The 17091-nt window shown below is 37.3% G+C and overlaps 2 protein-coding genes across 2 annotated transcripts in view; both read left to right on the top strand.

Annotated features, from left to right (window-relative positions):
* dnah9l (dynein, axonemal, heavy polypeptide 9 like) overlaps window positions 1–10812 on the top strand; it is a gene marked incomplete at its 5' end in the record, with an annotated part of 35194 nt that extends 24382 nt beyond the window's left edge. The window contains 21 exons of the mRNA XM_079460046.1: window positions 6–140; window positions 294–467; window positions 550–785; window positions 1308–1430; window positions 1555–1763; window positions 1880–2040; window positions 3007–3147; window positions 3809–3979; window positions 4056–4178; window positions 4268–4461; window positions 4624–4772; window positions 5869–5996; window positions 6061–6288; window positions 6407–6598; window positions 7022–7141; window positions 7221–7463; window positions 7545–7727; window positions 7806–7921; window positions 9152–9264; window positions 9512–9652; window positions 9756–10812. Of these exons, the coding sequence (XP_079316172.1) occupies window positions 6–140; window positions 294–467; window positions 550–785; window positions 1308–1430; window positions 1555–1763; window positions 1880–2040; window positions 3007–3147; window positions 3809–3979; window positions 4056–4178; window positions 4268–4461; window positions 4624–4772; window positions 5869–5996; window positions 6061–6288; window positions 6407–6598; window positions 7022–7141; window positions 7221–7463; window positions 7545–7727; window positions 7806–7921; window positions 9152–9264; window positions 9512–9652; window positions 9756–10003 (3528 nt within the window). The 3' untranslated portion in view covers window positions 10004–10812. The remainder of the gene's footprint in view (window positions 1–5; window positions 141–293; window positions 468–549; window positions 786–1307; window positions 1431–1554; window positions 1764–1879; window positions 2041–3006; window positions 3148–3808; window positions 3980–4055; window positions 4179–4267; window positions 4462–4623; window positions 4773–5868; window positions 5997–6060; window positions 6289–6406; window positions 6599–7021; window positions 7142–7220; window positions 7464–7544; window positions 7728–7805; window positions 7922–9151; window positions 9265–9511; window positions 9653–9755) is intronic.
* A 646-nt stretch (window positions 10813–11458) lies between these two features.
* LOC306895975 (uncharacterized protein) lies at window positions 11459–12980 on the top strand. Its single transcript, XM_079459590.1, has 5 exons — window positions 11459–11654; window positions 11798–11841; window positions 12122–12284; window positions 12403–12446; window positions 12728–12980. Exons 1-5 carry the CDS (start codon window positions 11510–11512, stop codon window positions 12842–12844), a joined length of 513 nt encoding a protein of 170 aa, XP_079315716.1. The 5' UTR covers window positions 11459–11509; the 3' UTR covers window positions 12845–12980.
* Window positions 12981–17091: the final 4111 nt, after the last annotated feature.

A 17091-nucleotide genomic window follows, 5' to 3' on the forward strand; every position in this document is an offset into this window, starting at 1 on the left:
TACAGGAGTTGGACAGTAGTTTGGACACGCTGAAGGCAGCGTTTGAGAAAGCCACATCAGAGAAGCTGCGCTGTCAGGATGAAGTGAACCGCACCAATACAACAATCCAACTGGCCAACCGTCTGGTCAAGGGCTTAGAGGTCTGAATAAAACTGCTCTTCATATTGTACAACCATGTTGTCTTTACATTTGTCTTTAATGTCTGCTAAAAGAACTGTAGTAAACGATCTACTGTATCGGAAACAACAGCGTGTGTTTTGTACGGATCGATGAACCGTGTTTGTGTGTTTCAGTCAGAAAACGTGCGCTGGGTTCATTCTGTTGCTCAGTACAGAGAGCAGGAGTCCACTCTGTGTGGAGACGTCCTCCTCACCGCTGCCTTCATCTCATACGCCGGATCTTTCTCAAAGAGATACAGACACGAGCTCCTGCACAACCTCTGGATGCCTTTCCTGCGCTCACAAAAAGTGCAGAAACTTACTCATCTACGTCATCTTTAAGTCAAGTTAAACAGATGCAGTGCCAATGTGTCTGTGCTGCGTGTTCCAGGTGGCGATTCCCATGACTGAGGGATTAGATCCTGTTTCCATGTTAACAGATGACGCCACAATAGCCAAGTGGAACAATGAAGGTCTGCCGGGTGATAAGATGTCCACTCAGAACGCCACAATACTGAGTAACTGTGAGCGCTGGCCACTGCTCATCGACCCTCAGCTGCAGGGCATCAAGTGGCTCAGGAGTCACTATGGCAACCGCCTCAAAGTCATTAACCTCGGACAGCAGGGGTGAGTGACCGCTCATGATGATGAATCTGGAATGATGCTTGTTTAATATTTACAATCGACTGCAATTGTTCTTTTATCAATATTTATTTTTACACTGTTAAGAAAGCGTAGGGGGTAGTCTGGAATTTATGGAGCCCCAGAAGGGACATGGTGGTGGAAGAAATGTGAGAAAGACATTTGAATTCTCTCGCAAAATATGTTTTGACTTGGTAAAACTGATACTTTCTGTTTATTGTCTCGCTGGCAGCATCACAGACAACACCATACATTAACAATGGAGTGGTTCTTAGTTTAATTTTGAACTTGGACTTAAGTATAAAGAATTACGATCGGTGCTCAAGGAGTTTGGATGTCTTGGCGAGGGAACGCAATATTTCTTGGAGGAAAGGCAAAAGTTTTGCGCGAGAACACAAGATGATAGAACATTGTGTTTACAGAAGAAAACTGAATCAACGCCTATAGTGTTCATGATCATCTTTAGTGTTGTGTTTTGGTGAAGTTGTGTTGATGTTGTTGTTGCAGGTATGTGGATGTGATTGAACAGGCCGTGATCGCTGGTGAACCTGTATTGATTGAGAATCTAGAAGAGACCATTGAACCAGTCATTGATCCGCTGCTTGGCCGAAACACCATCAAGAAGGGCAGGTACATGACACGCAACATTTCAACACCGTAAATAAACACCAGCAGTTCACTTTAACCACAAGCGTAATGTTGACTGATGACTCTATAGATTTCTGATATTATTTATTCTGTCTGGTGTCTGCAGATGTATTAAAGTTGGAGATAAGGAGTGTTACTTTCATCCAGACTTTCGTCTGATTCTGCACACTAAGTTGGCGAATCCTCACTATAAACCTGAGATTCAGGCTCAGACCACACTGATAAACTTCACGGTGACTCGTGACGGTCTGGAGGATCAGCTGCTGGCCGAGGTGGTGAATCTGGAGAGACCCGATCTGGAGCATCTCAAGGCACGTGTGATGACATCATGTTTAGTGAGATGTTCCGATGAAGTGTTTTTAAAATAAAATAACGATTTTGTTTGTGGTTCTGATGTTCGTCGCGTCCGTGCCGTGTGTCTGCGCAGTCAGAGCTGACTAAACAGCAGAACACATTTAAGATCGAGCTGAAGCAGTTGGAGGACGAGTTACTGACCCGTCTGTCTGCGGCTGAGAGTAACTTCCTCGGGGATGATGTTCTGGTGGATAAACTGGAGAGCACCAAACACACGGCTGCAGAGATTGAGATGAAGGTTTGACTTTAACGGCTTCTTCTGTAGGGTCAGACTCGTACTCATTGGGACCTGACGGCAAAATCAAGCTTTTCATTCTTCGTAAATGATCGCTTCCAATGATGTCACATTTCTGTGAAGCTTTCTGCAGAGACTGATGTCTTACGGCCCGTTCACATTACGTCGCTAGCTGAGAGAAAAAGAATCACGTTAGCCCCCGTCTTCACTCCTATTGGCTCCCAAAAGTCGCTCCTCATTTGCTTAACGTTAAACATTTCTCAACTTTGCCACGTCTCTAGATACGACCCATCCGGTCGGCAACTGTTGCTAGTGCTTGTGTCGCTGGAAGTCGCCAGCTTTACATTGAAATGAATGGGATCATGTCGCTTGTAATGTGAACGGGGCATTAAGCTTTCACCTTAGCCGGGAGCTATGATCAGGCCCAGATGTGATTTGAAAGTTTGTAGTATAATTTAGTTTTTACTTTAGTACAATTCCTAGATACTACAGTGTTTTAAACCTTACTTTAGTAAATATGCACAACTATAGTGGCATAGTACTACAGTAAATCGCTCTCTTAATCTCTTAAATGTTCTCATGTTCTTTTCGAAGTAAGGGTTTCTGATTTCTTTCTATTTTCATTGTCTTATTGTGTTTAATTTAAGTGTGTATTGTGGAAAGACTGTTACATTTGACTACAGTTAATGATACAGAATAGTACTGCTTACCTCAGAAGATTGCATACATCTGGATTCTGTAAGACATAAGACTTGCCGGTTGTTTTATTGTTTCTTGTCTCATTTACATTTTTGTATTAGACAGACGCTTTTATCCAAAGCGCCTTGCATTGCATGGTAATATACATTTGCTTCAGACTATGTGCAATCACCTGGGATCGAACCCATGACCTTGGCGTTGCTATCGCCATGCGCTAACCACTGCACCGCAGGAAAGCTTTCATCTTCTGGTGTCTGTGATGTTGTGCAGGTGTTGGAAGCAAAGGTAAATGAGGTGAAGATAAATGAGGCGCGTGAGCACTACCGGCCTGTGGCTGTCAGAGCATCTCTCCTGTACTTCATCATCAATGACCTTAACAAGATCAACCCCATGTACCAGTTCTCCCTCAAGGTGTGTGTGCAAAACTGATCTTCAGATATAATACATTCATGATATACATTCAATATTCAAGGGTGCGGGTTGTTTTTTCTGCCCTGTTTGTGTCACCGAATAAAATTTCCAACTCGCTGCTCATCTGGATACCGCACGTCGCCTTGACCCATCCGTTTTCATCATTACAGATTAATGAAATATTATGAAATCTGCGTATTAAATAACATTTGAGATTATAAATGATTAAACCATATTACATGTTTGTCTTGTTTGAACAAGGGGTGTCACAATATATCGTTATTGTCAATAACCGTGATACTCAAACACGCGATTATTGTGTTAATTCTACACATATTATAATATTGTCCAAAATCAGCACCCATTTCGAATTTAGTAATTTTGTGCGTCAAACAGACCGAAAGTTCTCCTCCGGATTCACAAATACGTTGTAAACGTCAGAGTTGATAGTTAAATGTGTGTAGGTTAATGAATCCCAATCATTTGTAAATACATTTATTCAGTTTCGAAACATTTCTGCAAATACCTCGATAATATTGTTTTGGGCATGATAACCGTCTGATATTGTGAATGTTTGCAGAAGTGTGATCGTGAACCCGACACAAAGCCGGTCAGATATTTTAACACACTTGAGTTGTAATGTCGGATGTTCTCTATGCAGGCGTTTAACGTGGTGTTTCATAAAGCCGTACAGAATGCAGACGTGTGTTCGGATGTCAAAAGTCGTGTGAACACGCTGATAGACTGCATCACCTTCTCAACATTCAATTACATCAACAGAGGATTGTTTGAGAGAGACAAACTCACCTTCGCCGCACAGCTTACATTTCAGGTAATGCGTGATAATACATCCTAACACATGACAAACATGAAGCTGAGATCGCTGACTGTGTGTGTTTGTGTATCAGTTATTGTTGATGAGTAAGGAGGTGGACACTCGAGAGCTGGACTTTCTGCTGCGCTTTAACATCGACCACAGTTACAGCAGTCCGCTGGACTTCCTGTCCAACGCCACCTGGAGCGCTGTCAAAGTAAACGCACACACACACACACACACACACACCTGCTGGGAGATCTGATGACCATCACCTGAGATGATGTGTCTGTTGTGTTCTCTCAGACCATGAGCTTCACGGACGAGTTTCGTGGTCTGGATCGGGACATGGAGGGTTCTCCTAAACGCTGGAAGAAAGTGGTGGAGTCTGAATGTCCAGAGAAAGAGAAACTGCCACAGGAATGGAAGAGCAAGAGCTCGCTTCAGAAACTCCTGCTCATGAGAGCTCTCAGACCCGACAGGATGACCTACGCCGTACGGTCAGTCCACACGAAAGCACATTCACACTGACATCATGTCTGGGAGAATGGATCTGGATTTTGATAATTTAGCAGATGCGAACCTGTCACTCATCAGCTCTCATCTTTAGTCACTTGTGTGCGATGATGATGATGTGTGTGAACGGTGTTGTGTTTGTGTAGGAACTTTGTTGAAGAGAAACTGGGTGTGCAGTACACCGAGGGCAGGAAGGTGGAGTTTGCACGCTCATTTAAAGAATGTGGACCCGCCTCGCCTGTCTTCTTCATCCTGTCACCCGGAGTGGATCCGCTTAAAGATGTCGAGTCCCTGGGTATCGTTCACACACTGCCTACTCTTTCATCTCATGCCAAACCCTTTCACATCTTTCACTCATATTATTGGCTCCCTATGCGTCGCTTTATTGTGGGTCTACTTGTCAGAGCGAGCGAGAGCGTGTGATTGTTTTTGACTCTGATAGTGTTGATGTTTTTATGGCTTTGTTTACGTAATTCACACAGAGTTGTCTACTATTGACTGACACTTTCATTTTGCTTTGTTATAAGATCTGAACGTTTATTTGACGCATTTATTTAGACACGTCTTTGCATTAATATGCCTACAACATCGACCTGTAGGATGACAAAACAATGGTTAAACCTTTTAAAAATGTACCATGGTTTTACTGGGATTTGTAGTAAAACTATAGTAACATCAAATTGACAATAGTGAATATGAATCCACAATGTCCAAAAATAGACATTTACTATAGTAAAACCATGTTTAATTTTCAGTTTTCAAACAATCTCTTTAATATTTCTTGACTATGTATTTACGTTTCATCAACAATTTTGTGACAAAAACAGTTGAGTATAAATCAGGCTTTAGTTTTTGACTTTGGTGCATATCAGAGAATTACTTTAATTATATAATAAAAATAATAGTTTTATTTTAACCACCATGACCATAGTCACACAATAGACTATTAGACAACAAAACATTACTGTACGTAAATACATTATATGATAATATATATATCATGTTAATGTTATAGGACATGGTTAGAAACGGTTGTTTTTTAGGTACAGAAACCGAATAAAGTCAAAAAAAATAATACAGTATATAGATGTAAACATATATTAGAAAATTATAATAAAAGACAAACAATTTCTATAAATGTTTCTATGAAATGTCTATAATTTGTATTTTTAATAGTAGTTTGTTTGTTGCTTATTATTTTATAACATTGTCTTTCTATAACCATTTGTCTAAATGTATGTATGTATGTATTTACTTTTAGATGTATATTTCTTTTTATTTACAAATAAAACATTTCAGTATGGGTTGTATACTGTATGTCTGTGTGAATGTGACAAAGAAACGAACTTTATAAATGTATTAAAGACTTATTTCTCTCACGTGTGTGTTAGGCAAGAAGCTGGGCTTCACTATAGATCTGGGGAAGCTTCATAATGTGTCTCTGGGACAGGGTCAGGAGTCTGTAGCAGAGTTGGCTATGAAAAAAGCCTCGAGAGAAGGACACTGGGTCATTCTACAGGTCCGTGCGAGTCTCGCATCATCATTTCTGTGTTTGTTTTCTTCTAATCCGCTGTTTTCTGTAGAACGTTCATCTGGTGGCCAAATGGCTGGGCAGTCTGGAGAAACTCCTGGAGCGTTGCTGTGAGAACAGTCATCCGGACTATCGAGTGTTTATGAGCGCCGAACCGTCTCCCACCCCGCAGGAACACATCATCCCGCAGGGAATTCTGGAAAATTCCATCAAGATCACCAACGAGCCGCCTACAGGGATGCTGGCCAACCTACACGCAGCTTTGGATAACTTTGATCAGGTGAGTGAAATAAACGCCATACTACTGACAAAATGAAATCTATGCCATATATTTTCACACTTGTTTACGTATTTACTCACCCTCAGGCCATTTTCATTTTTGGCTTCTTGTGTTATAGGACATTCTGGACCAGTGTTCCCGTGAGCAGGAGTTTAAGACCATTCTGTTCTCGCTGTGTTATTTCCACGCCTGTGTGGCAGAGAGAAGAAAGTTCGGCCCTCAGGGTTGGAACAGGAAGTACCCGTTCAACACAGGAGATCTCACCATATCAGTCAATGTGCTCTATAACTACCTGGAGGCCAACTCACAGGTCTGTGACATTTGTCACCTTGAAATATAATCCTTAAATTTTGAAGTTTTTTACCCATCATACTGGTAATGGTTATCCATCAAGTGATTTCTAAAAGGATTCGGTGAATGCACACAGGGACACAAAAGGGCCAAGATGACATTAGCCTAACAAGATTGACGAGTGGTCAAAATGTCGTTGTAAACAAGGAGAAACAAAACAAACTGCAGTTTTCAAACACAGAGTCATTTCATATCAACCACAAAACACAAAAATTGAATTGTCTGGAGAAAGAGCCATTTGAATTATAAAATATATGAACATTTGATGAATATTTACAGAGTAAATACATGTTTTGTAGAGGGAGGTCAAAATACCCATTTTCACCTTGAGTATTTTTATATATTTATGTTTTCTATATATTAGAGTGTGTTGTGTGTTCAGGTGCCATGGGAAGATCTGCGATATCTGTTTGGTGAGATCATGTATGGAGGTCACATCACTGATGACTGGGACAGAAGACTGTGCAGAACTTACCTTGAAGAGTACATGCAACCCAACCAGGTGCACACAACGCGCACACAAGCCAACTTTCACACGTGACACGCAATGCACAAACTGACCCCGTCTCCCGACTCTACAGTTCGACCGGAAGCTGTCACTGGCTCCGGGATTTGTCGTTCCTTCCAACCTGGATTATCAAGGTTATCACGCTTACATAGACGAGATGCTGCCACACGAAAGCCCGGTGCATTATGGGCTGCATCTGAACGCTGAGATCGAGTTTCTTACGGTGACGTCAGACAGTCTGTTTCACACGCTGCTGGAGCTTCAGTCTAGAGACACTGGCATGGGTGAAGGAACTTCACAGACCACGGAGGAGAAGGTCTGTCTCTCTCTCTTTTCATGAGCGTTGTGTTTGTTACTCATAACACACAGACATTATACACAGTCTTTGGTGTTTCAGGTGAAGACCATCCTGGACGACATCCTGGAGAAGTTACCCGAGGAGTACAACATGTCAGACATCACTTCCAAGACGGCCGAACGTTCTCCTTACATTCTAGTGTGCTTCCAGGAGTGTGAGCGCATGAACATGCTCATCAACGAAATGAGACGCTCACTCAAAGAACTGGATCTGGGGTTAAAGGTGAGAGTTTGCGTGAGTGATGGATGTGTGTATGTGATTGTGTTTGTACGATGATGACCTTCTTGTCGTCTCATGCAGGGAGAACTGGCCATATCATCCGAGATGGAGCTGATACAAACAGCTTTGTTTTATGATAACGTTCCTGATCCGTGGGCCAGACTTGCGTACCCCTCCACATACAGTCTTGGACAGTGGTAAACAAACACACACAAGGGTTTGCCTTCATACATGCTGGCTATACGGTTAAATCTCCTTTCACATACCTATTGAGATACTGTATATACACACAGATGCCTCATGAGCAGACGTTTCTATGGGACGCCGTATGCAAGCCGACGGCCATTTTGGAACAGTCAGAGTCGGCCTGTTAACATTAGAAAACCAGTTGACTGTGTGTCTGTAACTTTAGTTAAACACTTGCACGAATATCACATGTACAATATGATCAGTATTGGGGAAGTTACTCTGAAAATGTCATTAATTACTAGTTACTAATGACATATTCAATAGCAATTAGTAATTAGATCATTGTACACATGACTCTCTCCAAAAATCATTTAATTACTTACTAATAACTTTCTATATCCTACATCAACCTTGATCAGTGAAGTGATAATAAATCATATAAAATTACATTAAGTACTTTTATTAACTGACCAAAGTATATCATTATACATTAAAGCTCTGATTTTAAATGAGACTTTTTAGTTTTGATGTCTATTGCACACACATATATAACACACAGTATTTGGATTAATTACATCAGAAGTAACTGCATTTAAATTACAGAAAATAATAAGAGTAAATTTAAGAAATTAAATGACATTAACTAATTACTAATTCGTTTTTACAAGGAGGCATCTTAGAAAACTATAAAAAAAGTTCTGTTACAATGGTAACTGAAATGTTGACTGTTCCAATATGGTGGAAGGTGGCATCGGGTAGTTGACAAATAAACCTTACACCTGTCCTTTGGTGTGACAGCAAAATTATGGAAAAAACAAACAATTTAGATAATGTCTTCTATGCTATTATAAATTATCTATATTAATATTAAAAATATCAAAAATGTTGCTGTCAGACATTTACAGTTTATTTTTCAACTACCCATATGAAAATCATAACGTTAACACTTGATTCCAATTGATGATTCAAATGGTCAACAATGCCAACGTATAGTACTAAGAAATATTAGGTGTCATTTGAACTATTTATTTACTTTGAATGGAGAAAACTTAAATAGGAAATTATAATTTTCCATGTGAAAGTATTCAGCAATCCTTTAAGACAAATTATTTCTGATAAAACAATGCACATAAAACCGAGCTCATCACATTGCATTCTGGGATTGGTGTATCTGCTGCCTTCTGCATGGCACAGCCTTCACATGACTGAGTGCTGTTATGATTTGTATTGTGTTTCAGGTATAATGACGTGTTGCTCCGCTGTAGAGAGCTGGACAGCTGGACTCAAGATCTCTCTCTGCCCAGTGTCGTCTGGATCTCTGGTTTATTTAACCCTCAGTCTTTTCTAACAGGTAACACACACAACATTTCTCCTGAGAAAAAGAGACAATCTGACAAAAATTCGAGAAGAGATGTCAACAATGTGTCAAACTGATCTCTGATCTGTCAAATCTGCAATCAAAAGTCAATATGATTGAAGATCTCTATATGAACTCAAACCCAGATTATTTGACCTCCATAATCTACATTCATTTGATTTCTCCTTTACGATTTAAGGGCTGTTCTGACCTCCTGACACACGTTTGCTTTATTTTGTAGCTGTGATGCAGAGTTTGGCACGTAAGAATGAATGGCCTCTGGACAAGATGAACCTGACGGTGGACGTCACCAAAAAGTTTAAAGAGGAGTTTAACCAGGCGGCCAGAGAGGGAGCGTACATCTACGGCCTTTACATGGAGGGTGTGTATCCTCCGTCCAATCACAGTGCAGATGCTGCAGCATTAGCCAATCACAGAACTCTTCTGATATTGTTTTTTAAGTAACGGTGTGTTTGTGCCGGCAGGTGCACGCTGGGATATTCAGGGTGGGACGATTGCGGAGGCGCGTCTGAAGGAACTAACTCCCAGCATGCCTGTTATCGCCGTCAGAGCCGTTCCAAACGACCGTCAGGAGACGCGTAATACCTATGAATGTCCCGTCTATAAAACCAAACTCCGCGCTAACACATATATTTGGACCTTCAACCTTAAAACCAGAGAGAGACCCGCAAAATGGGTTCTCGCAGGTGTCGCCCTTCTGCTTAGTGTGTGAGACGGATGACTTACTGATGTGTGAGCGGTGTGTTTGTGTATTCATACAAGTTTAAAAGAAAGCCTTTAAATAAAGACTGGGGTATTACAGTTTGTTTATCTAGCTATGAACTCGGCTAATTTAAGTGTTCAATCGATTAACTCTCAAAAGTATTTATTTCAAGAACTGAGTACTATTGTAATAACACCTGCAGATACGAACACCGTACACTGTGTGCCGCGACAACTAGTTTAAGTATAATACTGTTATTAGAGAAGTGTAAATGTCCTCTTTGCACCTTTATAGATATATATTTTATTTCTATGATGAGCAAAACACAACATGCATGTTGTCACACTGGAAGTTTTGATGACCAGAGTTGTCACTTGCCATTGAGAAACGTTGTGCGTGCTGAACTTTCTTTCTCAAGATGACTTAGGAGTACTTTCTTAAAGTGAAAGGACTAATCTGTGGTCCATAGGCACATAACATTTGTGGAGCCGGAATTCTTGCTGGTTGGTATGAGATCAAATACTTATTTTAACCTTTATATACATTTTACCCCTGATTTCTTAGTTGATATTCGGTTTCTATCCGTTAAAATAAACCTACCATAAAAATAATAGACCCTTCATTTCTTGTTAAGCAGGCAAACTTACAAAATCAGGTTTGAGTAAAAGCTAAGAGGATGAGGAGAGGATGAAAGGAATGCTTGTTGAGGATGAGGATGAATGTAACTCAATTATTTTCATTAAATAACTAAACGCTCATTTGGATTTGTGTCTTTTCCATACTTTTGTGTAATAAAACATATGTATGATAAACAGGCACGGTCTGCAAGTCATGAGCAATTTTATTAAGTTGTGTTTTTAAAAACCTGATCATCTGACGTGTACATTTTTCTTTATATATTTATATCGTATCTGTGTGTTTTGTTCTCTATTTGTACTCCAGTGACCCGCTGCAGCTCAGTGATGTATAAAGGACCTTAAAGAAACACTTGAGTAAAAGTACAAATATCTGAGATGTAAATTAAAACTTTTGATAAACCCTTGTTCTCAGTGTGCGGGTAAAACAATTATTATTTTACATTTGACAAATATCGGTAGTTTTAAGATGTTCAGATTATTGAAATGAATTGAGATGAATGGATCTTTTGTCCGACATTTTGTTTTTATGAAATGTTTTGAGGATAACTTAACGTTACAGCGCACGCGGTCATATCATGCTCGGTGCCATAGCAACGCGGGTAAAACCCTATAACTGCTAACCCGAGTTAAACCAACCCGAGTGCAAATAAAAGAAACGATCAATAACTTCTAGCGTCGCACTTTAGAAACAACAAGACGTTAGAAAAGATAAACGTGTGTTTGTTGTGATTTAAATGAAGTGTTGCGATGACCTCATCTCATACGTCACTAAGAAAGTCTTCAAAAGCCCACGCGCAGAGTCAGAAGTCTCTCTTCACTCGACGGCTGTTGCTCTAAAGCTGTTTTTCTGCTGACAAACGACATTTATCGACTAGAAATGAGCGCAACGGAGAATGATCGACGCTCCCGGTTGGGAAAAGTGTTGTATGATTTCCTTTTCAAGCCGGTTATCATCGACTGCAACTGCGAAAAGTGTAAACGTGAAGAATCACCTGAGATCGACTCCTACATGTCTGTCACAGGTAAACAAAAACATGTTTGTGTAACGTTATTTGTGGCTAATGTGTCATCTGCCAAATCTATACTGAAATTCATCAACGTTTAATACATTTAACTGATGAACGACGTGTGTTTAGTAAATGTATGTTTTTCTTTTCATATACAGCAAAAACAAGCTCGGTGTCACTTATGGAACAAAACAACATGAAGGTAAATGTCCTTTCTTCTCATTTCCATTAATATCAAAGTCAAAAGAAGACATTGCTTTGATAATATTGAGCTGTTTAATAACATGTAAATGATTCATATTGCCTGTAAAACCATTATATTCATTAACATTGATGTTAACCAAAGAAAGTACTAATATAAAAGTGCTTCTTTATGTTTGTCTAAAGTGTCATATTTGTTAGTGTATCACATGTTTATATGAATGTATTGACAGCTGTACAAGAGCTTATTTTGTCTTTTTTCTTTAATTCTTCTTGATCAGTTTGCTCCTCCTAAAAAAGGGAAATTGAGAAGGATGGCAAATGCGGTTAAAAACTTTTGCCTGCCGGTAGTAACCGACTACTCGGGTGACGACTGTGATCCTTTAATATCTGCTGAGCTCAACGACCAGATCTTAAGTGGAGAATCTGAGGAGTTTGTCACATGTAAGAACCTTTTTCTCTATATGTGGCTCATGTCAATTCTGCCCAGCGACGTATAAAATACATTTAACCGAAGAACGACGTCTGTTTAGTAAATTGATGTTTTTCTTTTCATATACAGCAAAACTAAGCTTCGAGTCACTTATGGAACAAAACAACATGAAGGTAAATGTCCTTTCTTCTCATTTCCTTTAATATCAAAGTCAAAAGAAGACATTGCTTTGATAATATTGAGCTGTTTAATAACCTGTAAATGATTCATATTGCCTGTAAAACCATTATATTCATTAACATTGATGTTAACCAAAGAAAGTACTAATATTAAAAGTGCCTCTTTATGTTTGTCTAAAGTGTCATATTTGTCAGTGTATCACATGTTTATATGAATGTATTGACAGCTGTACAAGAGCTTATTTTGTCTTTTTTCTTTAATTCTTTTTGATCAGAATGCTCCTCCTAAAAAAGGGAAATTGAGAAGGATGGCAAAAGCGGTTAAAGACTTCATTTTGCAGCCGGTAATAATCGACTGCTCGTGTGAAAAGTGTAAGCCTAAAGGTAACTGAGGTGCTCCCCTGGTAACACAACCTTTCTATGTGTATAAGCCACAGAAACCTTATAAACATTATACACTCACTTTTCTATAAGATTCCTTCATAGCTTTTATAATGTTAGTTAGAATGTGAATTAGCTTTTAGCAGGTTGCCGTTTGTTGTTAGATTTTAGAATGTGGGGTTTATTTGTTTTTAGCAGGTATATTTGAGAAGGTTTGTTTGTGTTTGTCTTAGAGTAGCTGGTGTTTGTTTGGGTTTGTCACTTTTCTATGTATAAGCCACAGAAACCTTAAATATTATACACTCACTTTTCTATGTATAAGCCACAGAAACCTTAGAAAAGTGAGTGTATAATGTTTATAAGGATTCTGTGGCTTATACATAGAAAAGTGAGTGTATAATGTTTATAAGGATTCTGTGGCTTATACATAGAAAAGTGAGTGTATAATGTTTATAAGGATTCTGTGGCTTATACATAGAAAAGTGAGTGTATAATGTTTATAAGGATTCTGTGGCTTATACATAGAAAAGTGAGTGTATAATGTTTATAAGGATTCTGTGGCTTATACATAGAAAAGTGAGTGTATAATGTTTATAAGGATTCTGTGGCTTATACATAGAAAAGTGAGTGTATAATGTTTATAAGGATTCTGTGGCTTATACATAGAAAAGTGAGTGTATAATGTTTATAAGGATTCTGTGGCTTATACATAGAAAAGTGAGTGTATAATGTTTATAAGGTTTCTGTGGCTTATACATAGAAAAGTGAGTGTATAATGTTTATAAGGATTCTGTGGCTTATACATAGAAAAGTGAGTGTATAATGTTTATAAGGATTCTGTGGCTTATACATAGAAAAGTGAGTGTATAATGTTTATAAGGTTTCTGTGGCTTATACATAGAAAAGTGAGTGTATAATGTTTATAAGGATTCTGTGGCTTATACATAGAAAAGTGAGTGTATAATGTTTATAAGGATTCTGTGGCTTATACATAGAAAAGTGAGTGTATAATGTTTATAAGGATTCTGTGGCTTATACATAGAAAAGTGAGTGTATAATGTTTATAAGGTTTCTGTGGCTTATACATAGAAAAGTGAGTGTATAATGTTTATAAGGATTCTGTGGCTTATACATAGAAAAGTGAGTGTATAATGTTTATAAGGTTTCTGTGGCTTATACATAGAAAAGTGAGTGTATAATGTTTATAAGGATTCTGTGGCTTATACATAGAAAAGTGAGTGTATAATGTTTATAAGGATTCTGTGGCTTATACATAGAAAAGTGAGTGTATAATGTTTATAAGGATTCTGTGGCTTATACATAGAAAAGTGAGTGTATAATGTTTATAAGGTTTCTGTGGCTTATACATAGAAAAGTGAGTGTATAATGTTTATAAGGATTCTGTGGCTTATACATAGAAAAGTGAGTGTATAATGTTTATAAGGATTCTGTGGCTTATACATAGAAAAGTGAGTGTATAATGTTTATAAGGTTTCTGTGGCTTATACATAGAAAAGTGAGTGTATAATGTTTATAAGGATTCTGTGGCTTATACATAGAAAAGTGAGTGTATAATGTTTATAAGGTTTCTGTGGCTTATACATAGAAAAGTGAGTGTATAATGTTTATAAGGATTCTGTGGCTTATACATAGAAAAGTGAGTGTATAATGTTTATAAGGTTTCTGTGGCTTATACATAGAAAAGTGAGTGTATAATGTTTATAAGGTTTCTGTGGCTTATACATAGAAAAGTGAGTGTATAATGTTTATAAGGATTCTGTGGCTTATACATAGAAAAGTGAGTGTATAATGTTTATAAGGATTCTGTGGCTTATACATAGAAAAGTGAGTGTATAATGTTTATAAGGATTCTGTGGCTTATACATAGAAAAGTGAGTGTATAATGTTTATAAGGATTCTGTGGCTTATACATAGAAAAGTGAGTGTATAATGTTTATAAGGATTCTGTGGCTTATACATAGAAAAGTGAGTGTATAATGTTTATAAGGATTCTGTGGCTTATACATAGAAAAGTGAGTGTATAATGTTTATAAGGTTTCTGTGGCTTATACATAGAAAAGTGAGTGTATAATGTTTATAAGGATTCTGTGGCTTATACATAGAAAAGTGAGTGTATAATGTTTATAAGGATTCTGTGGCTTATACATAGAAAAGTGAGTGTATAATGTTTATAAGGATTCTGTGGCTTATACATAGAAAAGTGAGTGTATAATGTTTATAAGGATTCTGTGGCTTATACATAGAAAAGTGAGTGTATAATGTTTATAAGGTTTCTGTGGCTTATACATAGAAAAGTGAGTGTATAATGTTTATAAGGATTCTGTGGCTTATACATAGAAAAGTGAGTGTATAATGTTTATAAGGATTCTGTGGCTTATACATAGAAAAGTGAGTGTATAATGTTTATAAGGATTCTGTGGCTTATACATAGAAAAGTGAGTGTATAATGTTTATAAGGATTCTGTGGCTTATACATAGAAAAGTGAGTGTATAATGTTTATAAGGATTCTGTGGCTTATACATAGAAAAGTGAGTGTATAATGTTTATAAGGATTCTGTGGCTTATACATAGAAAAGTGAGTGTATAATGTTTATAAGGTTTCTGTGGCTTATACATAGAAAAGTGAGTGTATAATGTTTATAAGGTTTCTGTGGCTTATACATAGAAAAGTGAGTGTATAATGTTTATAAGGATTCTGTGGCTTATACATAGAAAAGTGAGTGTATAATGTTTATAAGGTTTCTGTGGCTTATACATAGAAAAGTGAGTGTATAATGTTTATAAGGTTTCTGTGGCTTATACATAGAAAAGTGAGTGTATAATGTTTATAAGGATTCTGTGGCTTATACATAGAAAAGTGAGTGTATAATGTTTATAAGGATTCTGTGGCTTATACATAGAAAAGTGAGTGTATAATGTTTATAAGGATTCTGTGGCTTATACATAGAAAAGTGAGTGTATAATGTTTATAAGGATTCTGTGGCTTATACATAGAAAAGTGAGTGTATAATGTTTATAAGGTTTCTGTGGCTTATACATAGAAAAGTGAGTGTATAATGTTTATAAGGTTTCTGTGGCTTATACATAGAAAAGTGAGTGTATAATGTTTATAAGGATTCTGTGGCTTATACATAGAAAAGTGAGTGTATAATGTTTATAAGGATTCTGTGGCTTATACATAGAAAAGTGAGTGTATAATGTTTATAAGGATTCTGTGGCGTATACATAGAAAAGTGAGTGTATAATGTTTATAAGGTTTCTGTGGCTTATACATAGAAAAGTGAGTGTATAATGTTTATAAGGTTTCTGTGGCTTATACATAGAAAAGTGAGTGTATAATGTTTATAAGGTTTCTGTGGCTTATACATAGAAAAGTGAGTGTATAATGTTTATAAGGATTCTGTGGCTTATACATAGAAAAGTGAGTGTATAATGTTTATAAGGTTTCTGTGGCTTATACATAGAAAAGTGAGTGTATAATGTTTATAAGGTTTCTGTGGCTTATACATAGAAAAGTGAGTGTATAATGTTTATAAGGTTTCTGTGGCTTATACATAGAAAAGTGAGTGTATAATGTTTATAAGGTTTCTGTGGCTTATACATAGAAAAGTGAGTGTATAATGTTTATAAGGTTTCTGTGGCTTATACATAGAAAAGTGAGTGTATAATGTTTATAAGGTTTCTGTGGCTTATACATAGAAAAGTGAGTGTATAATGTTTATAAGGTTTCTGTGGCTTATACATAGAAAAGTGAGTGTATAATGTTTATAAGGATTCTGTGGCTTATACATAGAAAAGTGAGTGTATAATGTTTATAAGGATTCTGTGGCTTATACATAGAAAAGTGAGTGTATAATGTTTATAAGGATTCTGTGGCTTATACATAGAAAAGTGAGTGTATAATGTTTATAAGGTTTCTGTGGCTTATACATAGAAAAGTGAGTGTATAATGTTTATAAGGATTCTGTGGCTTATACATAGAAAAGTGAGTGTATAATGTTTATAAGGATTCTGTGGCTTATACATAGAAAAGTGAGTGTATAATGTTTATAAGGTTTCTGTGGCTTATACATAGAAAAGTGAGTGTATAATGTTTATAAGGTTTCTGTGGCTTATACATAGAAAAGTGAGTGTATAATGTTTATAAGGTTTCTGTGGCTTATACATAGAAAAGTGAGTGTATAATGTTTATAAGGATTCTGTGGCTTATACATAGAAAAGTGAGTGTATAATGTT

The sequence above is a fragment of the Barbatula barbatula genome (assembly GCF_947034865.1).
Source record: "Barbatula barbatula genome assembly, chromosome: 7".
NCBI classification, from domain to species: Eukaryota; Metazoa; Chordata; class Actinopteri; order Cypriniformes; family Nemacheilidae; genus Barbatula; species Barbatula barbatula.